The sequence below is a fragment of the Centroberyx gerrardi genome, chromosome 20 (assembly GCF_048128805.1).
Source record: "Centroberyx gerrardi isolate f3 chromosome 20, fCenGer3.hap1.cur.20231027, whole genome shotgun sequence".
Lineage (NCBI taxonomy): Eukaryota > Metazoa > Chordata > Actinopteri > Beryciformes > Berycidae > Centroberyx > Centroberyx gerrardi.
In genome coordinates this window covers 25180779-25204733 of record NC_136016.1, presented here as the reverse complement: position 1 = coordinate 25204733, position 23955 = coordinate 25180779, and the positions used below count along the sequence as shown (strand labels likewise).

At 41.0% G+C, this 23955-nt stretch overlaps 1 protein-coding gene across 2 annotated transcripts in view; it reads left to right on the top strand.

Moving 5' to 3' along the window:
* jakmip3 (Janus kinase and microtubule interacting protein 3) overlaps positions 1-14175 on the top strand; it is a 33020-nt gene extending 18845 nt beyond the window's left edge. For both annotated transcript variants that reach the window (XM_071918574.1, XM_071918573.1), the window contains exons 13-22: positions 5024-5086; positions 5213-5311; positions 6095-6193; positions 7152-7211; positions 8813-8878; positions 9697-9765; positions 10329-10406; positions 11005-11235; positions 12550-12615; positions 14125-14175. In XM_071918574.1, the coding sequence (XP_071774675.1) occupies positions 5024-5086; positions 5213-5311; positions 6095-6193; positions 7152-7211; positions 8813-8878; positions 9697-9765; positions 10329-10406; positions 11005-11235; positions 12550-12615; positions 14125-14175 (882 nt within the window). The remainder of the gene's footprint in view (positions 1-5023; positions 5087-5212; positions 5312-6094; positions 6194-7151; positions 7212-8812; positions 8879-9696; positions 9766-10328; positions 10407-11004; positions 11236-12549; positions 12616-14124) is intronic.
* The last annotated feature ends 9780 nt before the right edge of the window (positions 14176-23955 follow it).

Sequence of the window (23955 nt, the reverse complement as noted above, 5' to 3'; positions counted from 1 at the left end):
ACATAAAATGGAGAATATAGAACATAGAATATTTAACATAGACTAGGCCTTTTTTAGGGTTAGGGTTACTACTGACAAATCTGTTCCTAAAGGTCTCCTTTCTCTCTCTCTCTCTCTCTCTCTCTCTCTCTGTCTCTCTCTCTCTCTCTCTCTCTCTCTCTCTCAGTTCAATTAAATTCAATTCAAATGAGCTTTATTGGCATTAAATACAACAGTATCTGTTGCCAAAGCAAAACAGTGATAATCAAGAAAAAGTAGCAATAATAACAACAAAGATAATTGAACAATAGAAAGTTGCAATTATTCAATCACACACAAAGGAAAAAATGAAAAATATTTAGGTCAGTTCTCCTGTCTCAGGTTTTCACAGCATGTTATTATAAACAGCAGCTAGTGTGGCACACTCACGTTTTTCTCCAAGGATATAAAGAAGTTTTTTGTCAGGAGTTTTTCAAAGTTACACATATTTTGGAGTTTGGAGAAATATTTCTCTCTCACATTTTCATACCTGGTGCAGTTCAGAAGGAAGTGCAGCTCTGTCTCCACCTCTGCCTGAGCAGAGTGAACACAGCCGCTCCTCTCTGGGTTGCCAGGTCTGCCTGTCTGTCCTCTCTGGGTTGCCAGGTCTGTCGGTGTCGGCCTTTTTCTACAGCCAGGCTGTGTTCACTGAGTCTGTATCTGGTCAAGGTTTTCCTCAGTTTAGGATCAGTCACACTGGTCAGGTAATCTGCCAATGTGTATTGTCTGTTTAGGGCCGAATATGTTTCTAATTTATTTTAAGATTTTGTTACTTTTTTCCAATATGATTGATACCTTTCTTTTTGTTTATCCATAATTTGGTTGGGCCAAATTAACTGAGGTCTGTCCTGGGACGGTGCAGTGAGCCCCAGGACCAGCTGGCAGAGCGGACTCCTCCCACCGCTCAGCTCCTGGCACTGAAGGGCTTTATAGTGGTAGGAGTGGGGGTTGCTGGTTTTCAGATGGATGTAGAATTTGATGGCTCATTTTTGTAAATTTTGTTATAGTAGGTATTGGCCTAATTCTGCCATGCATGCATTATTGGGGGCATTTCTTTGTACTCTAAGGATGGATTTACAGAGTTCTGCATGCAGGGTTTCAATTGGATGTTTGTCCCAACTTTGGAAGTCCTGTTTTGTTCATGGTCCCCAGATTTCACTACCGTATAATGCAATTGGTTCTATGATTGATTTGAAAATTTTTATCCAGGTCCGAATTGGTATGTCAATTTGGGTTTTTCTTTTGATTGCATAGAATGCCCTTCTTGCTTTCTCTTTCAGTTCATTCACAGCCTTTCTTAAATTACCTGTTGCACTGATGTTAATACCCAAGTAAGTATAGTTCTTAGTGTGTTGGATAACCTCTTCCCCAAGTTTGAAAGTGTCTTCCCGAGACCGGGACCTTCTCTGGAATATCATCACCCTAGTTTTCTTCAGGTTCACTGTTAAAGCCCAGGTCTGACTGAACTTCTGCAGGATGTCCAGGCTCTCCTGCAGTCCTTCTTTAGTCCTTGACAGGAGGACCAGGTCATCGGCAAAGAGGAGAAGTTTTACCTCCTTGTCCAGTAGAGTGGGGCCAGGTGCAGTGGACTGTTCTATTTCGTGGGCGAGTTTATATTTATATAAATATTGAACAAAGTGGGACTGAGACTGCATCCTTGTCTCACTCCATGTCTCTGTGGGAAGTAATTTGTTCTCTGGTGCCCAATTTTTATTGCACATTCATTATTTTCATACATTGATTTTAAACAATCATAGGTTTTGCCCCCTATGCCACTTTGAATTAATTTGTATAATAGTCCCTCGTGCCAAATAGAATCAAATGCTTTCTGGAAGTCGATAAAACATGAGTAGATTTTGGATTTGTTTTGGTTAACATAGGTGTCAATTAAAGTTGTAAGAGTGTGGAGGTGGTCTGTGGTTCAACAATTTGGCATAAACCCAATTTGACTTTTGTGGATTATACTGTGTTCATTTAAGAAACTGACTATTCTTGAGTTGATTACACTGCAAAAAACTTTTCCCAAGTTACTACTTACACAGATTCCTCTAATTTTGGAGGTCAAATTTATCTCCATTTTTGTAATGATAGTAATGATTCCTCTATTCCAAGTCTCAGGAAAACAGCCAACAGTAAGGATCAAATTAAACAGTTTCAAGATGGCTACATGGCATTTTTCAGAGCTGTATTTCAGCATTTCGTTTGAAATGCCATCAGGGCCACATGCTTTTTTGCACTTAAGTGCCTTTATTTTTGTTGTCAACTCCTGTAATGTTATTGGGAGATCTAAGGGGTTCTGATAATCTTTTACTGTTTTTTCTAGTTTGTGTAGTTTTTCTTTGATAGTGCTGCTCTCTGCTTCTGTTTCTGTTGGTGGCTGAAAGAAGTTTTTGAAATGATCAAATTGTACCATCTTGGATGACAAGTTGTTCTGGGGTTTTGTAGAGGGAGTTCCAGTAATCCCAGAAGGAGTTGGAATTAACGGACTCCTCAATAACTAACTGTTTACTGGTGTTTTGTAGTTTTTTCTGTCTTATGGTATTCTTATATATTTTAAGAATCTCACAATATTGAAGGCAAAGGGAGTCATCTGCTGGATGTCTGTGCTTTTGATTAGAAATGTTTCTTAACTGTGTTCTAAGTATTTGGCAGTCTTTGTCATACCAGCTTTCATGTTTACTTTTTCTTTTGTTAGGTTTGGCCAATTTTGGTTTGGATTTTGTTGCAATTGCGTTAAATACATTGCCGATGTCTTGTACAGCATGATTTATGCCTTCAATATTGTAAGGATGTGACTCATACAGAAATCTGTCTAAAAGAGTTTGGATCTCTTGATCTGTTGTTGCTGCCTGGTATCTATCTATACTGTCATCAGTCCATCTGTATGGTTTAGGTAAATCATACAGTTGACAGGGCTGATGACATTCACTCTTACTACTGTCAGTCTTTTTGATGAACAGACTGATCTGGCTGTGGTCAGACAGAGGGGACAGAGGCTTGACTGTGAATGCACTGAAAGAGAATGGGTCCATATCTGTGATCATGTAGTCGACAGTGCTGTTGCCAAGAGGTGAGCAGTAGGTGTGTCTCCCTAAGGAGTCCCCTCGCAGCCTACCATTGACAATATACAGACCGGGGCTGCAGTCAAATAGTCAAAAAAATACGTCCTAACTCCTATTCCTAACCACTTTTCCTTGACCTCGTTGGAAAACGTCATGAGGTCAAGGAAAGATGTGAAGGAGAATTCATAAGGGCTTAGGAAAAGACAACCGTGGTGCTAAGAGAATCCGACTGCACTTACACTAGGCTACGTAATTATGCGATGGCGGATGTTAATGATGTGGGTCTGCCGTGGTGAAACTACAATGTTCTGAATATGGACTACTAAAAGCGCATCTTAGATACTTCGCCCCGTATAAGCCTATGCATATAATAGCTTAAGAACCACCACACAACTCAGTAAACACCTTGAAATGTTTACTTGATTGTGCTTTGAAGTTGTTATGGCTGATACAGGCCTTTATTAAGGCAAGGGTTTCAGCATCTGTGACTGAAGTAAAATTAATTAATGATATTCCTAAAGGCTGGCAATACAACAACGCTCAGAATGAAGAAATAACTCATGCAAACTGAGCATAGGTTATGGCATAAGATGGAAAATGCTTAATAAGCAACGGTAACTTGCATGATGATCTGCGTCCCTTGTCGGTCATGATCGTTTGTTTTCGTGAACGGCCGAATGGTGCGTCGCTTTAAATGTTGCTGCCGCAAGGAATTGTGGGACGGCATTATCTCCTTTCCTTTCGTAAAGGATCGTCCAGTGTATCCTATGCTAAAGGAGCTAAGTAAGGAAGCATTGAAGCACCTTTCCTTAGCATTTAGGGAATTCGAACACCTCTTATCATGGCTGCCACTTAGATACTTCCGGGCCATTTCATTCAGTTAGGAACCTTCCTAAGCAAAAAAGACTATTCGACCGCAGCCCCAGGCTTCGACAGAGCTGCAGCAGGTCCCTCCTGTTCCTGTTGACCACTGTGTCATGGTTCCTTCTGTGAGGGAGAGTAAAGTTACTGGTTAGGGTTTGGTCTGTTATGTATTTATCACCCTGTGAATTACATATGTCAGTTTGTGTTCCTGTTCATGCTTTAAAGTCACCACAAACCAGTACATTACCTAATTCCTGAAAATGACATATTTCCAACTCTAGGTTAGGGAAGATGTCATCTTGGTAGTAGGGAGACTCAGAGGGGGGGATATATATACCACAGAGGTATACATCTCTTTCTGTGGGGATAAGGTCCTTTTTTATTCTTATCCAAATGTAGTTATTTCCAGTTTTTAAAAAATCTAAACATTTATGAATTTCCGATTTGTACAATATTATTTGACCTCCTGAGTCTCTGCCTTGGTTTACATTGCTTAATTTCTGTGATGGTATAATAATTTCTCTATAGTTTGGAGGACAGTGAGTGACCACATCTGATTTACACCATGTCTCTGTTATGATTATAATTTCTGATCTAATTATACTATTTATAAGTTCACAGTGTTTGCTCTTCACACCAAATGTTGACGAGCAAAGACCCTGTATGTTCCAAGAGCTGATTTGAAATGAGTACATATGTTGTATCGACTTAGGACAAATAAGGCAAAACTGACATACAGTAACAATCCAAAGAATACCTATTCAATTTAAAGTAAAATGAGATGATCTAATTCGATGATCTATATTTTGTTGAAAATTACTGGTGGCACTTATATGCTATTTATTTTAAAAATGTGCATCTCTTTTCCATACAAACAGGTATGTCTGTCTCTCTCTTTCTCTCTCTTTCTGTCTCTCTCTCTCTCTCTCTCTCTCTCTCTCCTTCCTTCTCTGTCTCTCTCTCCCTCCCTCCCTCCCCCCCTCTCTCTCTCTCTCTCTGACTCTCTCTTTCTGTCTCTCTCTCCCTCCCTCTCTCTCTCTCTCTCTCTTTCTCTCTCTCTCTCTCTCTCTCTCTGTCAGGATGTGAAGTGGGTGGAGGAGAAGCAGGCCTTGTATCAGAGGAACCAGGAACTGGTGGATAAGGTAAAGCACAAGTTTATCAAGTCAAGTCAAGTTTATTTCTCACTTGATAGTAATGTGATAGATAATATGTAATATGTATCACATCACTTGCCTTTTGCCTTCTGGTTCTTTATTTTGCTATTGTAGGTAAGGCAGATGGAAGGAGAGGAGCTGAGACTGAAAAACGACATCCAGGATGCGAAAGACCAAAATGAACTGTTGGAGTTTAGAATCTTAGAACTAGAGGTAATGTCATCCTAGAAGCTAATTAGAGGGAAGTAATACAGTAAAACCCAATGTTAACCGAGCGTTAGCGCCACCAGCTAACTAGAGATCAGTAAAACTCAATGTTAGCACCACCAGCTAAGAGTTACAGTGGACTTAGATGTCACATGGAGATCAAAATAGATTTATCACCATTTGACCCCTAACTCCAATCTAAGTCCTTAATCTAAACTATTTGAATCCTCATTTCAACTGGCTAGTGACTGAGCATACATTCTTCTTTCTTATTTAACAGGACTTGCTGACTAAGAACTAAGAACTGACTAAGAAACATATTTTAATTTAACCAGGCTAGTGAACTAAGAACTCACTCTTATTTAACCAGGGTGCTCATTGCTCATGCTTGTATCTGTTTACTCATACACACTATGCAACAAAATGCAGTAAAATCCTAGTTTTAATTGATCTAATTAGAGTCACTTTAAACTTATTTCAGGTGAAGGTATTTGTGTTGTTCATTCTTTGGAATGCGATTGTTATAAAATTAGTTACAACCACCATTATAGGTGGAGTGCACATGAACACAACCAAGATGTTTTATTTTTCCATTCCAATCTTCTAATCTAGGCAATAAAAAAGTAGTGCATTTAAAAGAGTGTGTAGAATGATATCCACTGTATGTATGTGTGTGTACATGTACATGTGTGCATTTCTATGGATATAATGTCATGTCTGCATTGTTTTGTAAAGAAGAATGTCTGATCACTGCTTACAGTGTTTCCTCCAACCCTGTTTACTGTTTAGGAGAGAGAACGGCGTTCCCCTGCCATCAACTTCCAACAACTGCATTTCCCAGAAGGCCTCAGTCCTCTGCAGCTCTACTGTGAGGCTGAGGGAGTCACTGTAAGTATACAAACTAGAACACTAACTAGAGTCCTACACTGCACCCTCAATATGACATCAGTAGAGCAGTAACTAGAACACCAACTACCTCCACACTACAGGACAACCTGTTTGATTTCATGATGGGGAATTCTGTATCGGTCTTCATTTGTCTGTCAGTTCAATGACACCACTGGTCCGATTTTTATCAACTTGAATTGACAGCGAATGTCACCGCTATGTTCTGGAATTTACACAATTATACTGGTTGGCTCAAGGGGGTGCTACAAATAAAGGTCAAAAATTAACAAGCCATATCTCCCACACTGCAACTTTGATTGACATTAACTGTTACTTTTTTATGTCCAACAATCCTTGCTCTACAAATTTGACTCCAGGACCATCAGTGTACTCAATATTGAATTTTCCACCATTTTGAATCCCTTAAAAAGTTTTTTTCTCCTAAAACCTTTTCATTTTTTGACCAGATCAGCACCAAACCTTGCATGTGTCCAAGCATACACACTTTATATATATATATATATGTATACTATATACTCAAATTACTGTAGTTAGTCTATACTACCTACATATATAATATACTCTATACTATATACATATAAACATACATACAATATTTGATTTATTATTGCTGCTTGATTATAAATGTTACTGATTGGCTGAAAGGGTGATTGCATCATCTGGTCTGGTTTGGTTTAGGGTCACATACCAACATCACATATATTGTTCCTCCAGTCCTAACTTGGACACTAACTAGAACCCCTATCTAGGACCCCACTGTACGCCTTCCATACGAACTAGGACCCTACATTACAACCCCCATACTAATGATGTTCCAACAGCCATTACAACACACACAGTAACAAGAATACCCAATCTGTCAGTTAGTTAATTTGTATGTCAAACAAGGAGTTAATTAGTTGGTTAGCTTAATGAATCATCTCTTTTTGTTCTGCAGGACATTGTGATAACTGAGTTGATGAAGAAGCTGGATATTCTGGGAGATAACGCCGTAAGTGTATGTTGCATTTCCTTTGTACATGAATGTGTCTACTAGGCACTATATTTCACCAATCTATGTATAGAGGAGTACTATAGGATCTAAAACCCTGCATACTAAATAGAACTCTAAACTACCTCCTCAATAGTAAGGAGGACCCTAGCCTAGACCCTCTGTACTAACTAAGACCCTACACTACACCCTCTGTACTAACTAGGACCCTACACTATACCCTCCGTACTAACAAGGACCCCACACTATAACCTCTGTACTAAGTAGGACCCTACACTATACCCTCTGTACTAAGTAGAACCCTACACTATACCCTCTGTACTAAGTAGGACCCTACACTATACCCTCTGTACTAACAAGGACCCTACACTATACCCTCTATACTAACTAGGACCCTACATTATACCCTCCGTACTAACTAGGACCCTACATTATACCTTCTGTACTAACTAGGACCCTACACTATACCCTCTGTACTAACTAGGACCCTACACTATACCCTCTGTACTAAGTAGGACCCTACACTATACCCTCTGTACTAACTAGGACCCTACACTATACCCTCTGTACTAAGTAGGACCCTACACTATACCCTCTGTACTAACTAGGACCCTACACTATACCCTCTGTACTAAGTAGAACCCTACATTATACCCTCTGTACTAAGTAGGACCCTACACTATACCCTCTGTACTAATAAATACCCGTATTTGTTAGTGCAGAGAGCATAGTGTAGGGTCCTACTTAGAACAGAGGGTCCTCTGTACTAAGTAGGACCCTACACTATACCCTCTGTACTAACAAGGACCCTACACTATACCCTCTATACTAACTAGGACCCTACATTATACCCTCCGTACTAACTAGGACCCTACATTATACCCTCTGTACTAACTAGGACCCTACACTATACCCTCTGTACTAAGTAGGACCCTACACTATACCCTCTGTACTAACTAGGACCCTACACTTTACCCTCCGTACTAACTAGGACCCTAAAGTATACCCTCTGTACTAAGTAGGACCCTACACTATACCCTCTGTACTAACAAATACCTAACTAACCTAACTTACTTAGGGTTAAAAAAGCTCAAATGCCGTGCCTATTATTATTCCTCTATGTTTTTCTATTAAATTATGGAAAAACACTTTGGCCATGTTGCAGTATGTTACCTTAAGCAAATAATACACACACAGTCTACAAGTTTGTTTATTTATGAACTGTTATTTATTTTAAAAAGCATTGCATTTATTTCAGGTGTTGGGGGAAGACTTATCATCAGTTGGTGGCTTTTTGGCTTCTTAAAACCCCAAATCCACTCGTCTTTCTAGTGTTCATGTATTAACATGTTGTTGACATGTGGTTGATATGTTATTAAAGTGTTAACATATTAATGTGTGTATGACCAGTTGTTGTTAATGGGCTGATGTATTAATATGGTTAAATGTTACATATTGCTTTGTACTTGATATGGTAATATGTTTACATGTTGACAATGTTAGTCTGTCATTATGTTAACATGTTGACGTGTAGTTTCCATGTTAATGTGTTCACCTGTTTTTGATGTGCGGTTGACATGTTGTTGTGTTAACACATTTTCCTCCAGAATCTGTCCAATGAAGAGCAGGTGGTTGTGATCCACGCCAGGACTGTCCTCACGCTGGCAGAGAAGGTAATGAACTGTCTATCTAACCATCTATCTAAGTGACCAGATAGCTACCCACCTAGGGTTAGGGTTAGTAAAGAGTCAAAATGGAGCTAAGTTTACTGTTTACTGTTGTGGAACGCGTATCTGGACTAGATGGTCTGGCTTGTTTGCCCAGAGGATTTGGGAACAGTCTGATACATCAGGCCAGGCGACGCTGAGCTCCACATAGCTGGAGAGGGAGACAGGAGCGTTTCTGTTTACAAGCTGCACCAAACACACTGAGATGATACTGAGGCTTCAAGCCCCGCCCTCTCAACCATGATTCGTGGTTTTCTATGTCAACGTTTTTCAATGTCAACGCCCCTCTGCACAGAATCTGGATACGTTGCTAGTAGTACTGGTAGTGAGACTGCTTCTACAGTAGCTGGTAAACTAGAGCATGTAGCTACTTCCCCATGTTGTATTAGCTTAGCATGTTGCATTAGTATTAGCTTAGCATGTTGCATTAGTTCTTTGACTGACCAGCTACAACCATGATCACACTCAACGTGCAAGAAAATACAAATGAACAGCCACATCTGTAGGTCATTCAGGCCATCGATCTACAAACATCCCTACAGTGTCTATTACATTCCTGTCTATTTATCTGTCTCTATTTACCTTGTTATGTAGCTGACTGGCTGACTGCTGGTCCTCACACTGTTAGAGAAGGTGAGGCATGAATGACCAACCAGCTGACTAACCCCCTAACTGTCTGTCTGTCTGTCTGCCTGTCTACCTGTCTGTCTGTCTGTCTGCCTGTCTACCTGTCTGTCTGTCTGTCTGTCTGTCTGTGTGATCAGTGGCTGGAGTCCATTGAAGTGACCAAGTCTGCTCTGCAGCAGAAGATGTTGGACATTGCAAGTGAGAAGGTAAACAAAGCTTTGTTTTCAGAGTGTTGTTTGATTTCTATGTGATTAAATATTAGTGATATTACATCATATAGTGACAGGAAAGCTCGGAGAGAGATTCTGATCAGAGAAAGTGAGAAGAAACATGGCTGTCAGATGCCTTCTTTGGACGTGAAGACAAAATATCAGCAGATTTATTAAGGACTCAGTCAGATACCAGATGTGACAAAAGGAGGATGACAGTCTGTGGTACGAATGAAGACTTCTTTATTACTACACAGTTGCTAAAAAGCCGGTTCACTTGTTACCATTTTGCTGCCGCTGGATGAACCGGCAGGTTGACCCAGACCATTGAAGGAAGGTTGCTAGTTTGATTCCCAGCAGTGACAGGAGGATGGCTAGTATCTATCACTGTGGAAACCTGACAGAGCTGAACCCTCTGGTACCAGAGTGACCTCTGACCTCTGGTCACCACCAGAAAACACAGTTGCCAATGGAGCACACCCATCATCAGGTTTCTACAGTGACAAACTTTGTGTGTGTATAAATCTGTGTGTGTGTGTGTGTGTGTGTGTGTGTTTCAGGACCTGTTCAGTAAACAGAAGGGTTACCTGGATGAAGAGCTGGATTACAGGAAACAGTCAATGGACCAGGCTCATAAGGTCAGTATTACTAACCAGCTACAGAACGAACGAACAAACAAACCTATCTAACTAACAACTAACTAACCCATCTAACTAACTAACTAACAAATAACTAAGTAACTAACTAACTAACAACTAACTAACTACTGTCCATGGACCAGGCTAATTTGGTAACACTCTAATTTCCTTGTTTGACCATACAGTACATGTAGAGGATGTTTCATCTTCCGGTAGCTCCAGGTAATCGTCCAGCACATGCTCACATGCTTCAACGATTCCATTAAGCATTAATTACATGAGAGGACTACAGATACCATAGATGTCTCTCTCCCATGTAACAGGTCACAGGCTGACGGCCACATTTGGCAAAAACTTTGACCAAATACTGTTGGTAAATGCAGTATATCTCTGTATCTCAACACAAAGCAATCTTGGCTTTGCTGTCTCTGATCCAGATTTACTTTGTTTCTACTTTCAGAAGTTCCCTCTACTGGCCACAAGGAATAACTGCAAAACGTCACCTTACAATTTTCTGTCTCTTGCTCTTTCTCTCTCTCTGTCTGTCTGTCTCTCTCTCTCTCTCTCTCTCTGTCTGTCTCTCTGTCTTTCTGTCCAGAGGATCTTGGAGCTGGAAGCCATGTTGTTTGAGGCTCTGCAGCAGGAAGGATCCAGGATGGAGGGCTGGAAGATAGAGGGGGGTCGTCTGTCTGAAGCACTGACAGAGGAAGAGAGGGAGGAGCTTAGAAGAGCAATGGACCAATGGAAAAGAGCAGTAATGGGCGAGCTAAGAGAGAGAGATGCCCAGATCCTCCGAGAGAGAATGGACTTACTGCAGCATGCACAACAGGTAAACCTTAAATAATAAATAAATAAAGCTCGACTTAAGGAACGAACCCGCGAAACCAAGAAGCCGGACTGCACATGTCAAAAAAAGGGGGTTGGGGGGGTGCTGCTGAACCGCTAGAGCGCGTACCATTCAGGCCAAGTCCTGATTGCGGTGGCAGGGTTTGAATCCGGCCCCTTCCCCTTGCTGCATGTCATCCTGTCTCTCCTGTCTCTCTCTACTGTAACTGTCCAATAAAGGAGAAATGCCAAAAAAAATCTTAAAAAAAACAACAGGTCGGTAAACGCCCGTCCGTCCAGGATTGGCTGAACGAAGTTGAACCAGACCAATGGCTAATTCCATCGGTTTTATTTATTTTGTCTTGTGTTGCTGCTCTTTGTTTTCTACAATTTTCACCAAAGATATCGCAGTAAATTCATACATCTGCTTCACAATCTGTATTCCCATTTTTCATAATGCTTCCACTATTACACACGTATATATGTATATATACTTTTACAACACTGTGTTGTATGTACATATATTTATACATATATAGCAAATATGTTTATACATACATATTTTCCTATATATTTACTTATATCTACTTATCGATATATACAGCAAATGTTTCATATTTAGTAATCTGTATTTAAGTAAGCAGCTGAGCAACGTGTGTAACAATTATTCATAAATGTTGGCAATGCATTTCTTTCCCCATACTCACCACTTTTATAGTCTCCTTAACATGTTGAAACTGTCAGCAACATACGATTACATCACTGCACAACTGCATCTATTCTACTTTATTGCTTTTATTCCCTCCGCCAAGAAGGAAATGTTTTCACCTGCGTCTGTGTGTCTGTCTGTCCGTCAGCAGGATCTCTAACAGTTGGGTTTGGATTTACAAAAAACTTGGTATGAAGGTTGGTTATGGCCCAAGGAAGAACTGGTTAACTTTTCATATGGATTGGCCAAAGGGGGTGTGGCTTATCACCAAAAGGTGGCTGTCAGACATGGAGGAGGTCTATGCTCTACTGGGCACATTTTCTAGATTTATGATTTCTACTACTATTTTGTTCATTTATCTATTTTTTTATATTTGAGTTGTCTGTTATCTTTTCCCTGCTGAAAACTGTTACTTTTGCTGCTAGAACAACTTAATTTCACCATGGGGATCAATAAAGTTTAATTTTATCATCTAATTTTGTTTGTCTTGTTCTCTGCTAAGCACTTTATGAGCTATTTTGAGAAATTAATTGCTAATTCTCTGTGTGTGTGTGTGTGTGTGTGTGTGTGTGTGTGTGTGTGTGTGTGTGTGTGCCTGTGTCTTTCTAGAGGAACAAGGAGTTGGAGGAATGGATAGAAGCACAGAAACGACAGATCAAAGAGCTAGAAGAGAAGGTAAGGATAGATAGAAAGAGAAGGAGAAAAAAATGAAGAGAGAAAATGTTAGAAAACAAATCAAGTTCTCATCTGTCTGGACCAGAGCCATATACACACAGTTAGTCCAATGATAGACTGTCAGTCTGGACCAGAGCCATATACACACACAGTTAGTCCAATGGTAATCTGAGGAGCGTCGCAGGAGCTTCTGGTGTAACAGATAGAAATCCTGTACAGGAACCAGAACTAGAGGAAGTCTTAGAGAGTAAACGCCACAATATTTCTGCTGTTGTTGCAGTGAATTGTCACCGACAAGAAAGGTCTGGAGGATTTTAACAAGCATAGATCCTGTACAGGCCCACGACACATGTTCAATTCAATTTAGTTCAATTCAATTCAGTTCAGTTCAGTTCAGTTCAATTCAATTCAATTCAATTCAATTCAATTCAATTCAGTTCAGTTCAGTTCAGTTCAGTTCAGTTCAGTTCAATTCAATTCAATTCAATTCAATTCAGTTCAGTTCAGTTCAGTTCAGTTCAGTTCAATTCAATTCAATTCAATTCAATTCAATTCAATTCAATTCAGTTCAATTCAGTTCAGTTCAATTCAGTGCTTTCAGATGCATAATTGAAGCACTGCAACACGGTTATCGGTTAAATGACCTAATCGTTCCTTAAATCCCACCAGCTGATAATGTTACCTACTGTTAAAGTCTGTAGGGCAGCAGAACACATGGAACCAAGTTTCTGTTTCCATCCTGTTAGTAACAGGAGAGTCTGGAGCAGAGTGAGGAATGTGAAGTTTCACTTAAATTTTCACAGCAGGAGACTCTGCTGGTCTGCTGTTTCTCCACATGACAAACATGACGTGATGTGCATTAGATGTTAGAGATTGGTTTAGACTTCCATACACTGACCAACTTTTTATTTTGTGATGGTGTTTGTGTAAACTTTTCTTCTGTTGGAGTCCCACAAGGCTACCTATGTTTCTATTTACAAGCTGCATGCCGAACAGCTGAGATGACATCCATGTGAGATGAATCTTAGGCTTTAAGCACCGCCCCCTTAACCATGATTCATGGTTTTCAATGTCAACGGTTTAAAATGTCAACACCCACTCAGCACAGACTCTGGACTGTACTATACATTGATACCAGACCCTTGATATATTATCAAGGGTCTGGGAGAGCGAGACTAGCCCAATGATAGACTGTCAGCCTGGACCAGAGCTATATATACACACAGTTAGTCTAATGATAGATAAAGAGAAAGAGGAAGGAAAGATGAAGATCTGTGAGATTGAAACGTATAGAATTATTGTGAGCTATCAGTACAGTGTGCAGATTCTACCTCTTTCTCTCTGTTAACAATGTTCTCTGTAACATCACCATGGCAATGTTCTAAAGGTCAGCTGTTACTATAGTAACATGGTTGCCATACAAACTCTGTAGATGTAGGGTTCTGATCAGAATAGTGAAATCATGTTTGATCTTTGACCTGCTGACTCTCTTTTCTTTTCTTTCCACAGTTTCTATTTTTATTTTTATTCTTCTCTTTAGCCTTCATCCTGTGGTCCTAACAGCAGGCTGGTGAGTAGCATAGCAACATAGCAACAGGGTTTACTGCATAGCAACAGGGTTTACTGCATAGTAACAGGGTTTGCTGCAAAGCAGCAGGGATTACTGCATAGCAACAGGGTTTACTGCATAGTAACAGGGTTTGCTGCATAGCAACAGGATTTACTGCATAGCAACAGGGTTTGCTGCATAGCAACAGGGTTTACTACATAGCAACAGGGATTACTGCATAGCAACAGGGTTTACTGCATAGTAACAGGGTTTACTGCAGTGTTTACTGCAAAGTAACAGTGTTTACTGCATAGCAACAGGGTTTACTGCATAGCAACAGGGTTTGCTGCATAGTAACAGGGTTTACTGCATAGCAACAGGGTTTACTGCATAGCAACAGGGTTTACTGCATAGTAACAGGGTTTACTGCATAGCAACAGGGTTTGCTGCAAAGCAACAGGGATTACTGCATAGCAACAGGGTTTACTGCATAGTAACAGGGTTTACTGCAGTGTTTACTGCAAAGTAACAGTGTTTACTGCATAGCAACAGGGTTTACTGCATAGCAACAGGGTTTACTGCATAGCAACAGTGTTTACTGCATGGTAAGAGGGTTTACTGCATAGCAACAATGTTTACTGCATGGTAAGAGGGTTTACTGCATAGCAACAGGGTTTACTGCATAGTAACAGGGATTACTGCATAGCAACAGTGTTTACTGCATGGTAAGAGGGTTTACTGCATAGCAACAATGTTTACTGCATGGTAAGAGGGTTTACTGCATAGCAACAATGTTTACTGTGTAACAAGAACATCTACAGTTTACTGCATAATAACATTAGACACTAATCCTCTGCTACACACTACACCGCTACAAACATGTTGTTACACACTGCAGTACCTGCTGGTTAGCAATAAAACATGTTGTATTACGTGTTGGACAGTACTACTACACTACACACTGTAGTACCTGCTGGTCAGTAGTATTACAGTTCATGATATAGTACCATCTGGTATAAAATTATTAATCATATTAATTATATTATAAGTAAGATATCCCTTCTTCACCTGTATCAACTGATAATAATGTAATAGTTTACATCATGTATCTACACTACAGTACTATGATACTATAGATAATATACTCTATAATAGTATATATCTATGTGACAGTATAGATCATATTGTATCAGGTGATTTTATATGTGAACATATATGTAGCACATTATATAATATTATATAATATGATGAAACCCTTAAGGGTTATTGTATTATCTGCTGCTGTCCACAGGCCTCCAGCGTCCAGCAGAGATTGGAACCAGCAACTGGCCGGTCCAGGAGGAGGAGGAGGAGGAGGAGGGGGAGGAGGAGGAGGGGGGGGAGGAGAGGGGGGGGAGGAGGGTGTAGGGGTGGGTGGGAGGAGGGGGTAAGTCTGCTGTGGACCAGACGGACTACAGGGATTGGAACCAGCAACTCTTCTCTTGAATCCCATCTGTTCCAGTTCGGTTGACTGAGGCAGAACACAGAGCCAGAGCCATACATGAACACAGTTTGGCCATAGCAACGGTCAGACATGTTACTCCAACATGGCTGCACGCCTCAGTCAGTCAGCCAATGAGAGAAGAGCCAGGCTGTCAGCTGATTCTCCACTGTGCTGCCTCAGAGACAGTTTGAGTGATGGATGGTTGACATCTCCAAGGCAACAACATAACAGTGGGGTTCAGACGCATGAAAAACGTCACCTAAAACATGCTAAACTAGCCGACTGTTAGCTGCTGTTCCTGGGTTAGCTAGCTGCTAGCTGCTAACCAGGTGACAAACACACACCGGCCTCAGCTAGCTAGCTGGACAACAGTGGTGCTGGACTTCATACAGAGTTAGCTAAGCTAGCCGACTTCATACAGAGTCAGCTAAGCTAGTTGGACTTCCTACAAAAGTTAATTAAGCTAGATTGACTGTATACAGTTAACTAGGGCAGTTGACTTCATATAAAAGTTGACTGAGCCAGTTGGTCTATTTACAGTTAAGAAGTGAGATGCACTTTGTACAGAGAGACTTTTTGACCTTAACTGCTCCCTGTTGGTTTCCTACCATCACTCCTCTGGATCCAGACTCCTTTGTTAAGAGTTTGGGTGTTTTCAGTGGCAGCCATGCTCCACAGTCCTGCTCTGTGGTTGTTGCTATAGTAACCAGTGATGTTGTCCATGTCACCATGGTGATCGTAGGGAGTCCATTTACAGCCAACAGTTCTAGAGAAGACCATAGTACCACCTGGACTAACTCAAGTCTATATATGGTTCTGCTTTGGGTGTAATGGGATTGCAGTAATCTGATTACAAATGAGTTGTAAGTGTCATGTTACAGTGATGAGTCACAGTTGAATTGACCCAGGACAGGTGGCTACAGTGCACTGTTCAAATTATTGTCATTCTGCAGATTCTGACCATAAAGAAATCTAAAACAAAGTGAAAATAATCATATTATTTTTGTGGGTTTGAGTAATCCAATGGATTACATTCCTAATAGTAATCTGTAACAGATTACATTTCTGATGGTTTGACTTCACTGCAGGTCTGGGTCAGAAAACACGGACTGATGACCGGAGCATTTTCAGTTCTTCACAACCTCGTCATGCCAGAAGGTCCTCAGTGTTAGAAGTGAACTGAAGCAGGTTCAGACAGGCAGCCTGATGCTGCTGGATAAACAAAATGAATCATTTAATGTTTTGAAAACTCATAGAAACTTTCAAGTCCAAACTTTAAGCCAAGATATTCCTCACAGAACTACTAAAGCCTGCTGTTGTACTTTTAATATTCCAGATGATATTTTTCTATCCCTGATGTGTTGTCCAAGCTCCTTCAGTGTACTTGGGAAAAGCTGGGATTTAAAAGTGATTAAAGATTAAAAATGGTGGAAACTAGAGAGTCCAGACTCTGCAGTGTGTTTATTTGTCTTAAGTAGTTAAAGACGTGCAAGTTTTTCACAACCTGTATCTCCACCAAATTAAATATCTCAGAGGTCGGTTTCTGTCCTCAGAGGATTTAGAAGAATCTCTCGCCAGACAGGAATCTGACAGTGATCGACTCTGTGAACAAAACAGCACATTAAACATTGGTCCTGATTAACAATCAACTCTGATTGGCTGATAGGAAATGCTTGACCAGCATGTTTGTCTTTGTAGTAGTGCTGAAAAGGTATAAAACTAATTTGAAATGAAATTGCTATAAAAGAAATCCTAGTAATCTAGTAATTTCCTCCCTGTTTCACTTGTTGGCACTAAAGCAGCGTGTTGTAAACAAACCCAAACCCTGTGAACAGCTGGTGGATGGGACATGTACACTCAGATGTACACTCAGTTAATTAGATACACCTTTCTAACAACTCACTCCTCCAGACAGTGAGTCACATGTAAATGCAGCATGCGGACAGGATGGACAAGACGTTATATTTAAACGTGGTTTGATGGTTGGTGCCGGACGGTTCCAGCAGCTCAGAAACAGCCGACCTGCTAAAATGTTAGAGAAAATAGAGTTCACCGAGACAAAGGTCCAATCCCAAACCAGCTCCTCCCACCACCAAGTCACCACCAAGTCACTCCACATCAAGTTACACTCTCAGCTATGGAGGGCCTTCTGATGAAGAGGGGTGGTAGAAATAAACTGACAAACTGTGGGACACCCTCGCCACTCTACCAGAGGAATTGGAAGCTGTCATCACCATGGCAACCGATAGACGCCCTGCTCGTGCGGCTGTTTTGCCGTTTCCTTTACCAGAGGCAACGATAACAGGCTGACTGTCTTGTAAACACAGAACATCCAAAACCAGGAGAATCACGTGAAGTAAACTGGATTTTTTTTATGCATAAAGACCTTTATGGGACCAGAGGGACAAAGAGATTTTCTCCTGTTTAGTTTTAAACTAAACCACATTCTGTGGTTTAGTTTAAGGCTGTGAAGTGAGTGTGTTGAAAACAAAGCTGTGAGATCAGAAGCGCTGCACAAAGTAGAAAGACAGAACTAAACATTCCTCTGGTGTTTTCTCCTGTTGCAGCTGCACTTCCTGCTAGCAGATGTTCGAGTCTGCATTGATGTGGACTCGCTGTCGGAGGGTTTTACAGTCCACTTACAATCCTGCTAACTGGTTTGGGACGGGTTTTAGTGTGGCGAACCCTCCAGGTGAACGCACAAACGGAGGGGGAGTGGAGAGGGCGAGGGGGGAGGGGCTGGTTTGGGATTAGGCCAAAGCATCCAGTCAGCTGCAGTCCTGCTTGATCAGAGTCAGAGGTCAGAGGTCAGAGGAGAAGACCATGTTGGTTCCACTACTGTCAGCTAACAAGAAGATGAAACTACAGGTCATATGATCTCCAGAACCTGGTCTGATTAATCCTGGGACCTAATTCATAGAACGGTCGTACAATCAAATTTGGTCTTACCAAGAGTGCGTACAGAAACCCAGCTAGCAAAATTGTATCGGCCCACACGCGGCCCAAATCGCACGTGCCGTAACAGAAAATACTCGGCCCGATGTCGCGTAGTCCGGGCAGGCCGAGTCAGCATAGTCTTGGCCGTGAGGTACGGCCGCAGCGCGGACCGATAGTTGGCAAAGACTCGGCCCAGACTCGGCCGAGAGATACGGCTGAAGTGCGGCCCAACTGATTCGGACTGAGTCCGGCAAACCACAACTAAGCCGGGACAGCCGGGCTAGGCCCGGGTTTGAGCCTGAAGTACACCACAAGTGCCAGACTCGGATGTGGCTCATTACCAGTTCCGGCATTGGGCCAGAATGGCTTATTTTGTTAATTTCGCACCACTTCCCCCATCCCATCCCCCTGCCAACCCTTCCCTCAGATGCAAAGAACAGGATAGAATCAGGTTACATGTAGAAATGACTGCTCTTTTATTAAATGACACATAATTTACACAACAATATTACTGAGTACTCACACTCTCATGGACGCACAGGAAAGAGTAAACCAGCAAACATGAAGCAAGAGTCCAGGAAAACTGCAGCTGCTAGTGAAAACAAGAGTCCAGAAAAACTGCAGAAGAAACTTCTTCTTCTTAATAGGAGAATTTAATGTAATAGCATAGTAACCGTTCTGATCCACACTCCAATCCAGAAGGTGGCAGTAATGCACCTAAAAGCTGTTTGCCAACCGCCATTAAACAACAAAAGGTTACTATACTATTACATTAAATTATCCTATTAATTCCTGTGTTTTCTAAAAATCTGAAAATAGCCCTGTACCCTACATCACCTGAACTCCTCTGCAACATTTCTCTAATACCTAGTGTCATGTGGAATCCTGACACTGTCTGTTCACTGTCTGAAAGAGGGATGCCTGTGCTGGAAACTGGTGACGAGTGGATGTCCTTCTGAACAAATATAGTGCGTAATCAAAGTCCAATACAATGCAACAAGAACATTAATAATAATTGTGCTTTTCATACAACTATAGCAACATTTCTCTTCAAACATATAGCAATTGCAATGTATTACACAGTACACAAAATCAAGGAGTAAATAGACGAGACATAAATGTTTGTTAGTAACTGGGAATTGGCAGGTAAGTTACTAATAAATTCAAATCACACAACATTCATAAATATACAGTACATTCATTTGAAAGCAATTTTGACTAAATGAAAGGCTTAAAGGGGAATGTCACATATGTTATTCCTGTGCCCAAGGACAGTTAAGTCTGTATTTGGAAACATGCATCACTCTCTCCTAAAGCTAGAAATCACAGAGAATCCTCAAATTGGGCTACTCCATAGACAACACATGGGGCACTGACTGTGAAGTATCAGCAGTTGTGTGTTCCATTAAAATATTGATTAGATGTCATCTGTGACAAATTAAATGGTGGAATGCAGGCAATATTTTGCATTATTCTTTTTAATTGAACCCCCCCCCATTAAGAGCTATTGAGTGCAAATGATGAACTAATACAGCATAAAAACATACTCTGGAAGTATAGACTTGCTTGCAAATGTCATAGTCTAAAAAAGTCAAAGGCTTGCTTTCATCAGTCAGGCTACTGAAAAGCTATATAACCAAAATTACTTTCAGCCAATGGGGGAAATAAGTTACCTCGCTAACCCCATAATCTAGCTTTGTAGTATACCCCCTAACAGGTCTGATCCAGATTTTAAACTGGATATAAAGTTTAAGATTTCAAACAGTCATTTTGGTGTAAGAAATTACACAAACGTTTTATGGCCTCACAACGTCAGAGCCCCATTCATTGTTATAGAGATCAGGCGGGCCGCTACGTTCTGTATGAGTTGAAGCGCCTTGGTGGTGGGTTAGCGGGTTAGGGTTAGTGAGAACAGGAGTGTGGAATAAGAGAATAACCAGAATTAAAACCTCATATGGGTGCAAGAGCTCATACCAACATTTTATGGCCTCATAAATTCCCCTTTAACACATTACGCACTGTCCAAAATATATAAGCATAATGGCACACAAGAAGCAAGTAGAAACTTCAGGGCTGCAAAGTCAAGTGATAGGAACTATTAAATAGGAGAACAGGCAACATACTTTTCTTTTTTTTAAAGATTTATTTTTGGCATTTTGATGCTTTATTTGACAGAGTTAGTGAGAGAGAGACAGGAAGGCATGGGAGAGAGAGAGAGAGAGGAGAACATGCAGCAAATGACCGCGGGCTGGATTCGAACCCGGGTTGCTACGGGAAGGACTGAGCCTTATGATACGCGCTCTACTCGGTGAGCAACCGGAGCGCCCCGGCAACATACCTTTCTAATTAGGAATATGCTGTTGATGTAGGCTGGGGGCTTTGCTGCTGGTGCTTGACTGGAGATAATTGTGAGGGGAGCAGTTCTGCAGGCTCTGAAGTTCTTCCCAAAACTGTCTTGAGCCATGTAGAAAATGTAGGAGTAGGCAAGCAATAAGGGAGTCGTGAGGGTTGTAAGAAGGTGGATGTCTGAAAAGAAATCAGAACGCACAAATTATTTAATGTATTTCTGTGCATGCGTAAAATATATTGTTCACAGTCCAAATTTTGTCAATTGAGTTTGCCCAGTCTTAAAAAAATACAGTACGCTGCTGATGCTAATAACCTGATAATAGCATTATAGAGTAACTGTTAGTAAATGGGAATTGGCAGGTAAGTTACTAATAAATTCAAATCACACAACATTCATAAATATACATGGGTGGTCCCAGAGGCAAAGTTGTAGAGTATCTTCAGTTGCATAGGAGTTTGAAGTTTCATGTTGATCTGACCTACGGTTTGGGAGTTATGGCCTTTTAAGTTTGACCCTTTGTTATAGCGCCACCATCTGGCTGACATGGGTGATTAGTGTTACCTGAGTAGTGGGGGGCCATAGGAACCCACCTACCGAATTTGGTTAGTCTAGGACTTATTCTATCTTAAAGAGAAAGCCACAGAAACACACCCCATAAGAGATTTCTGAACTAAATTCTGTTGAGAGATCAACTTTATCAAAATGCTGAAAAATATACAGAAATGTCTAAAAATGAGAAAATATACTGTATCGCTATGTCTGAATATCACAGAAGTAACGTCAGAGATCTAATGTCAGAGATCTAATGTCAGAGATCTAATGTCAGAGATCTAACATAGAAAATGGAGGAAAAAGGGGGAACGCACATCAATGTTAGGGAGGTGCTGACCATGGCCAATAGTACAGTGAATAAGCCGTTGTATAAAGACGTAGAATGTGAACACAACACAAATCTAAAATACCAAGTGAAAACGACAACACTGAATAAACTAAGACAAACCAAGCTGAGGTCAGACACTGGCGACAGGTGATCCAACTGGTTTCTGACGTCAGGCTAGCTTCTAATGTGGCCCTGAGCATGTCCCTAGCCAGGCCTCAGTGTAGCCACTTTGGCCCAAACTAAACACGCACTATCGAGCACGATTCTACCAACAACACTGCGATCGTGAGCCAGTTTTGATCAAAGGCCTGCATCTGAAATGTGTGCCATAGACCTCAACCTATACAGGAAAGTGCAATGACATTTGCCATGCAAGATACTAAACTCCAGTCAAGCTAGCTTGTAACTAAGAATGACAACACCATACATCAACTACTGTATCAATCTGGGTGTCGCAACAGTGACAGTGCAAATGACATACACTGTCATTACTAGCGAAATTAGGTTTCAAATACAAGGAAAATAAAATACATTCCTGCTAAAATAGATGAACACAATGCATTGTGCTCTTATGTGCTGCACCACGAGTAATCTTCGCAAGTTCACCATGAGTCTATTCTTATGTCCAAAAGTTCCACAACAAACACCTACAGTAACTTAAATCCAGAGGAGCAAATGACAAATCAAGTTCCTCTGCATAGAGTATCTCAGAAAGTTCCAGTTTAGTCAGAGGTGAGCAGCTTGACACTCAGGCTGTGTACTCTGCGCTCAATTTGCTTATTTTCAATCTCCATGATGATTTTTTGAAGTTCAGTGGGATAAGTCAGGTTAAAGGGTAACTTCGGTATTTTTCAACCTGGACCCTATTTTCCCAACTTTTTGTGTCTAAGTAACTAATGGGCACAACAATTTTTGAAATTGGTCCAGTATTGAGCGAGATCGCTTCAGCTGGCAGCTGCGAAACGGGCTGCAATGTAATCCGACGGGGCAAATCGCACCGTTAATGTACGTCCACTAAAAGTTCTTGTTTTTGCCACCGACAGGCTCAGATTGTTATTATAAGTGTCTGATAACATTATGGAAAGGACCCTACAGAGAAATGAAACGTTTTTCTTTACTTTTCGCTTGATCCGGTCTGTTTGTTATTATGTGTAACCAAGTCTTATAGGCTTATAGCCTATTTCACAATAAAGCCTACGCTTACAGTTTTTTACAATCACTTTCATTTCAGAACCTTGATGTCATTTTTCAAAACTCTAGACACAAAACTCACAACCGATGATCAAAATGCACATTTTTCACTTCTTCCAATTGCTTGGATACAATACACATAAACCTAAGATCATTTGTTCATTGAACTAAAATCACCTGCTCAAAATGACACAACTTAACATCAAAGTATTACCATTTCAAAATGCAATTCACACATTACATCTGAAATGACTGTCTATTCATTTCATTACAATGATCTAACTATCAATTGATACAACTGCTCAAAATGATAAGTAACTGTTGCATTACTCTTAATGCATAGTTTTATGGAAACTGACGAACTAAAATGGTTAAAATGACTAGCTAAAATGTTACACACTTCTGTAAGTGTGTATCTGCGGCAATACCGCATAGCCAGGTACAGGGGGCGATAGAGAACAAAAATTTCACACACACATACACACCTGTACCCATACTTTGTCACCTCATGGGACAAGTGAAAAAAAAGCCAGAGGCATATCAGGGGAGGGTCTTGAGCTAGTTTAAGTCAAAATCGGTGTGGGGCCCACCATTTTGGGCCCCACAAGGCTTTTGGGCCCCATACCGTGTGTGGGCTCCCGGTCATTGGACCCCACCAAGTAAGAAACACGAGGCCACACACACACACACACACACACACACACACACACACACACACACACACACACACACACACACACCTACACACTGCTCACTGCTCATTACTGTTGACATGAACTCAGTGAGTGGAAAAGTCTCTGTAGTCTGAACTGGATTTCCTCGCCTGTCAAATTAACTTCTTCTTTATCCCCCCCCCTCCAACACACACACACACATACACACACACACACACACTGGACCCTCATTCAACCATGAGACAGATTAACTGTGTTCAGTAGTTCAGCTCCTCT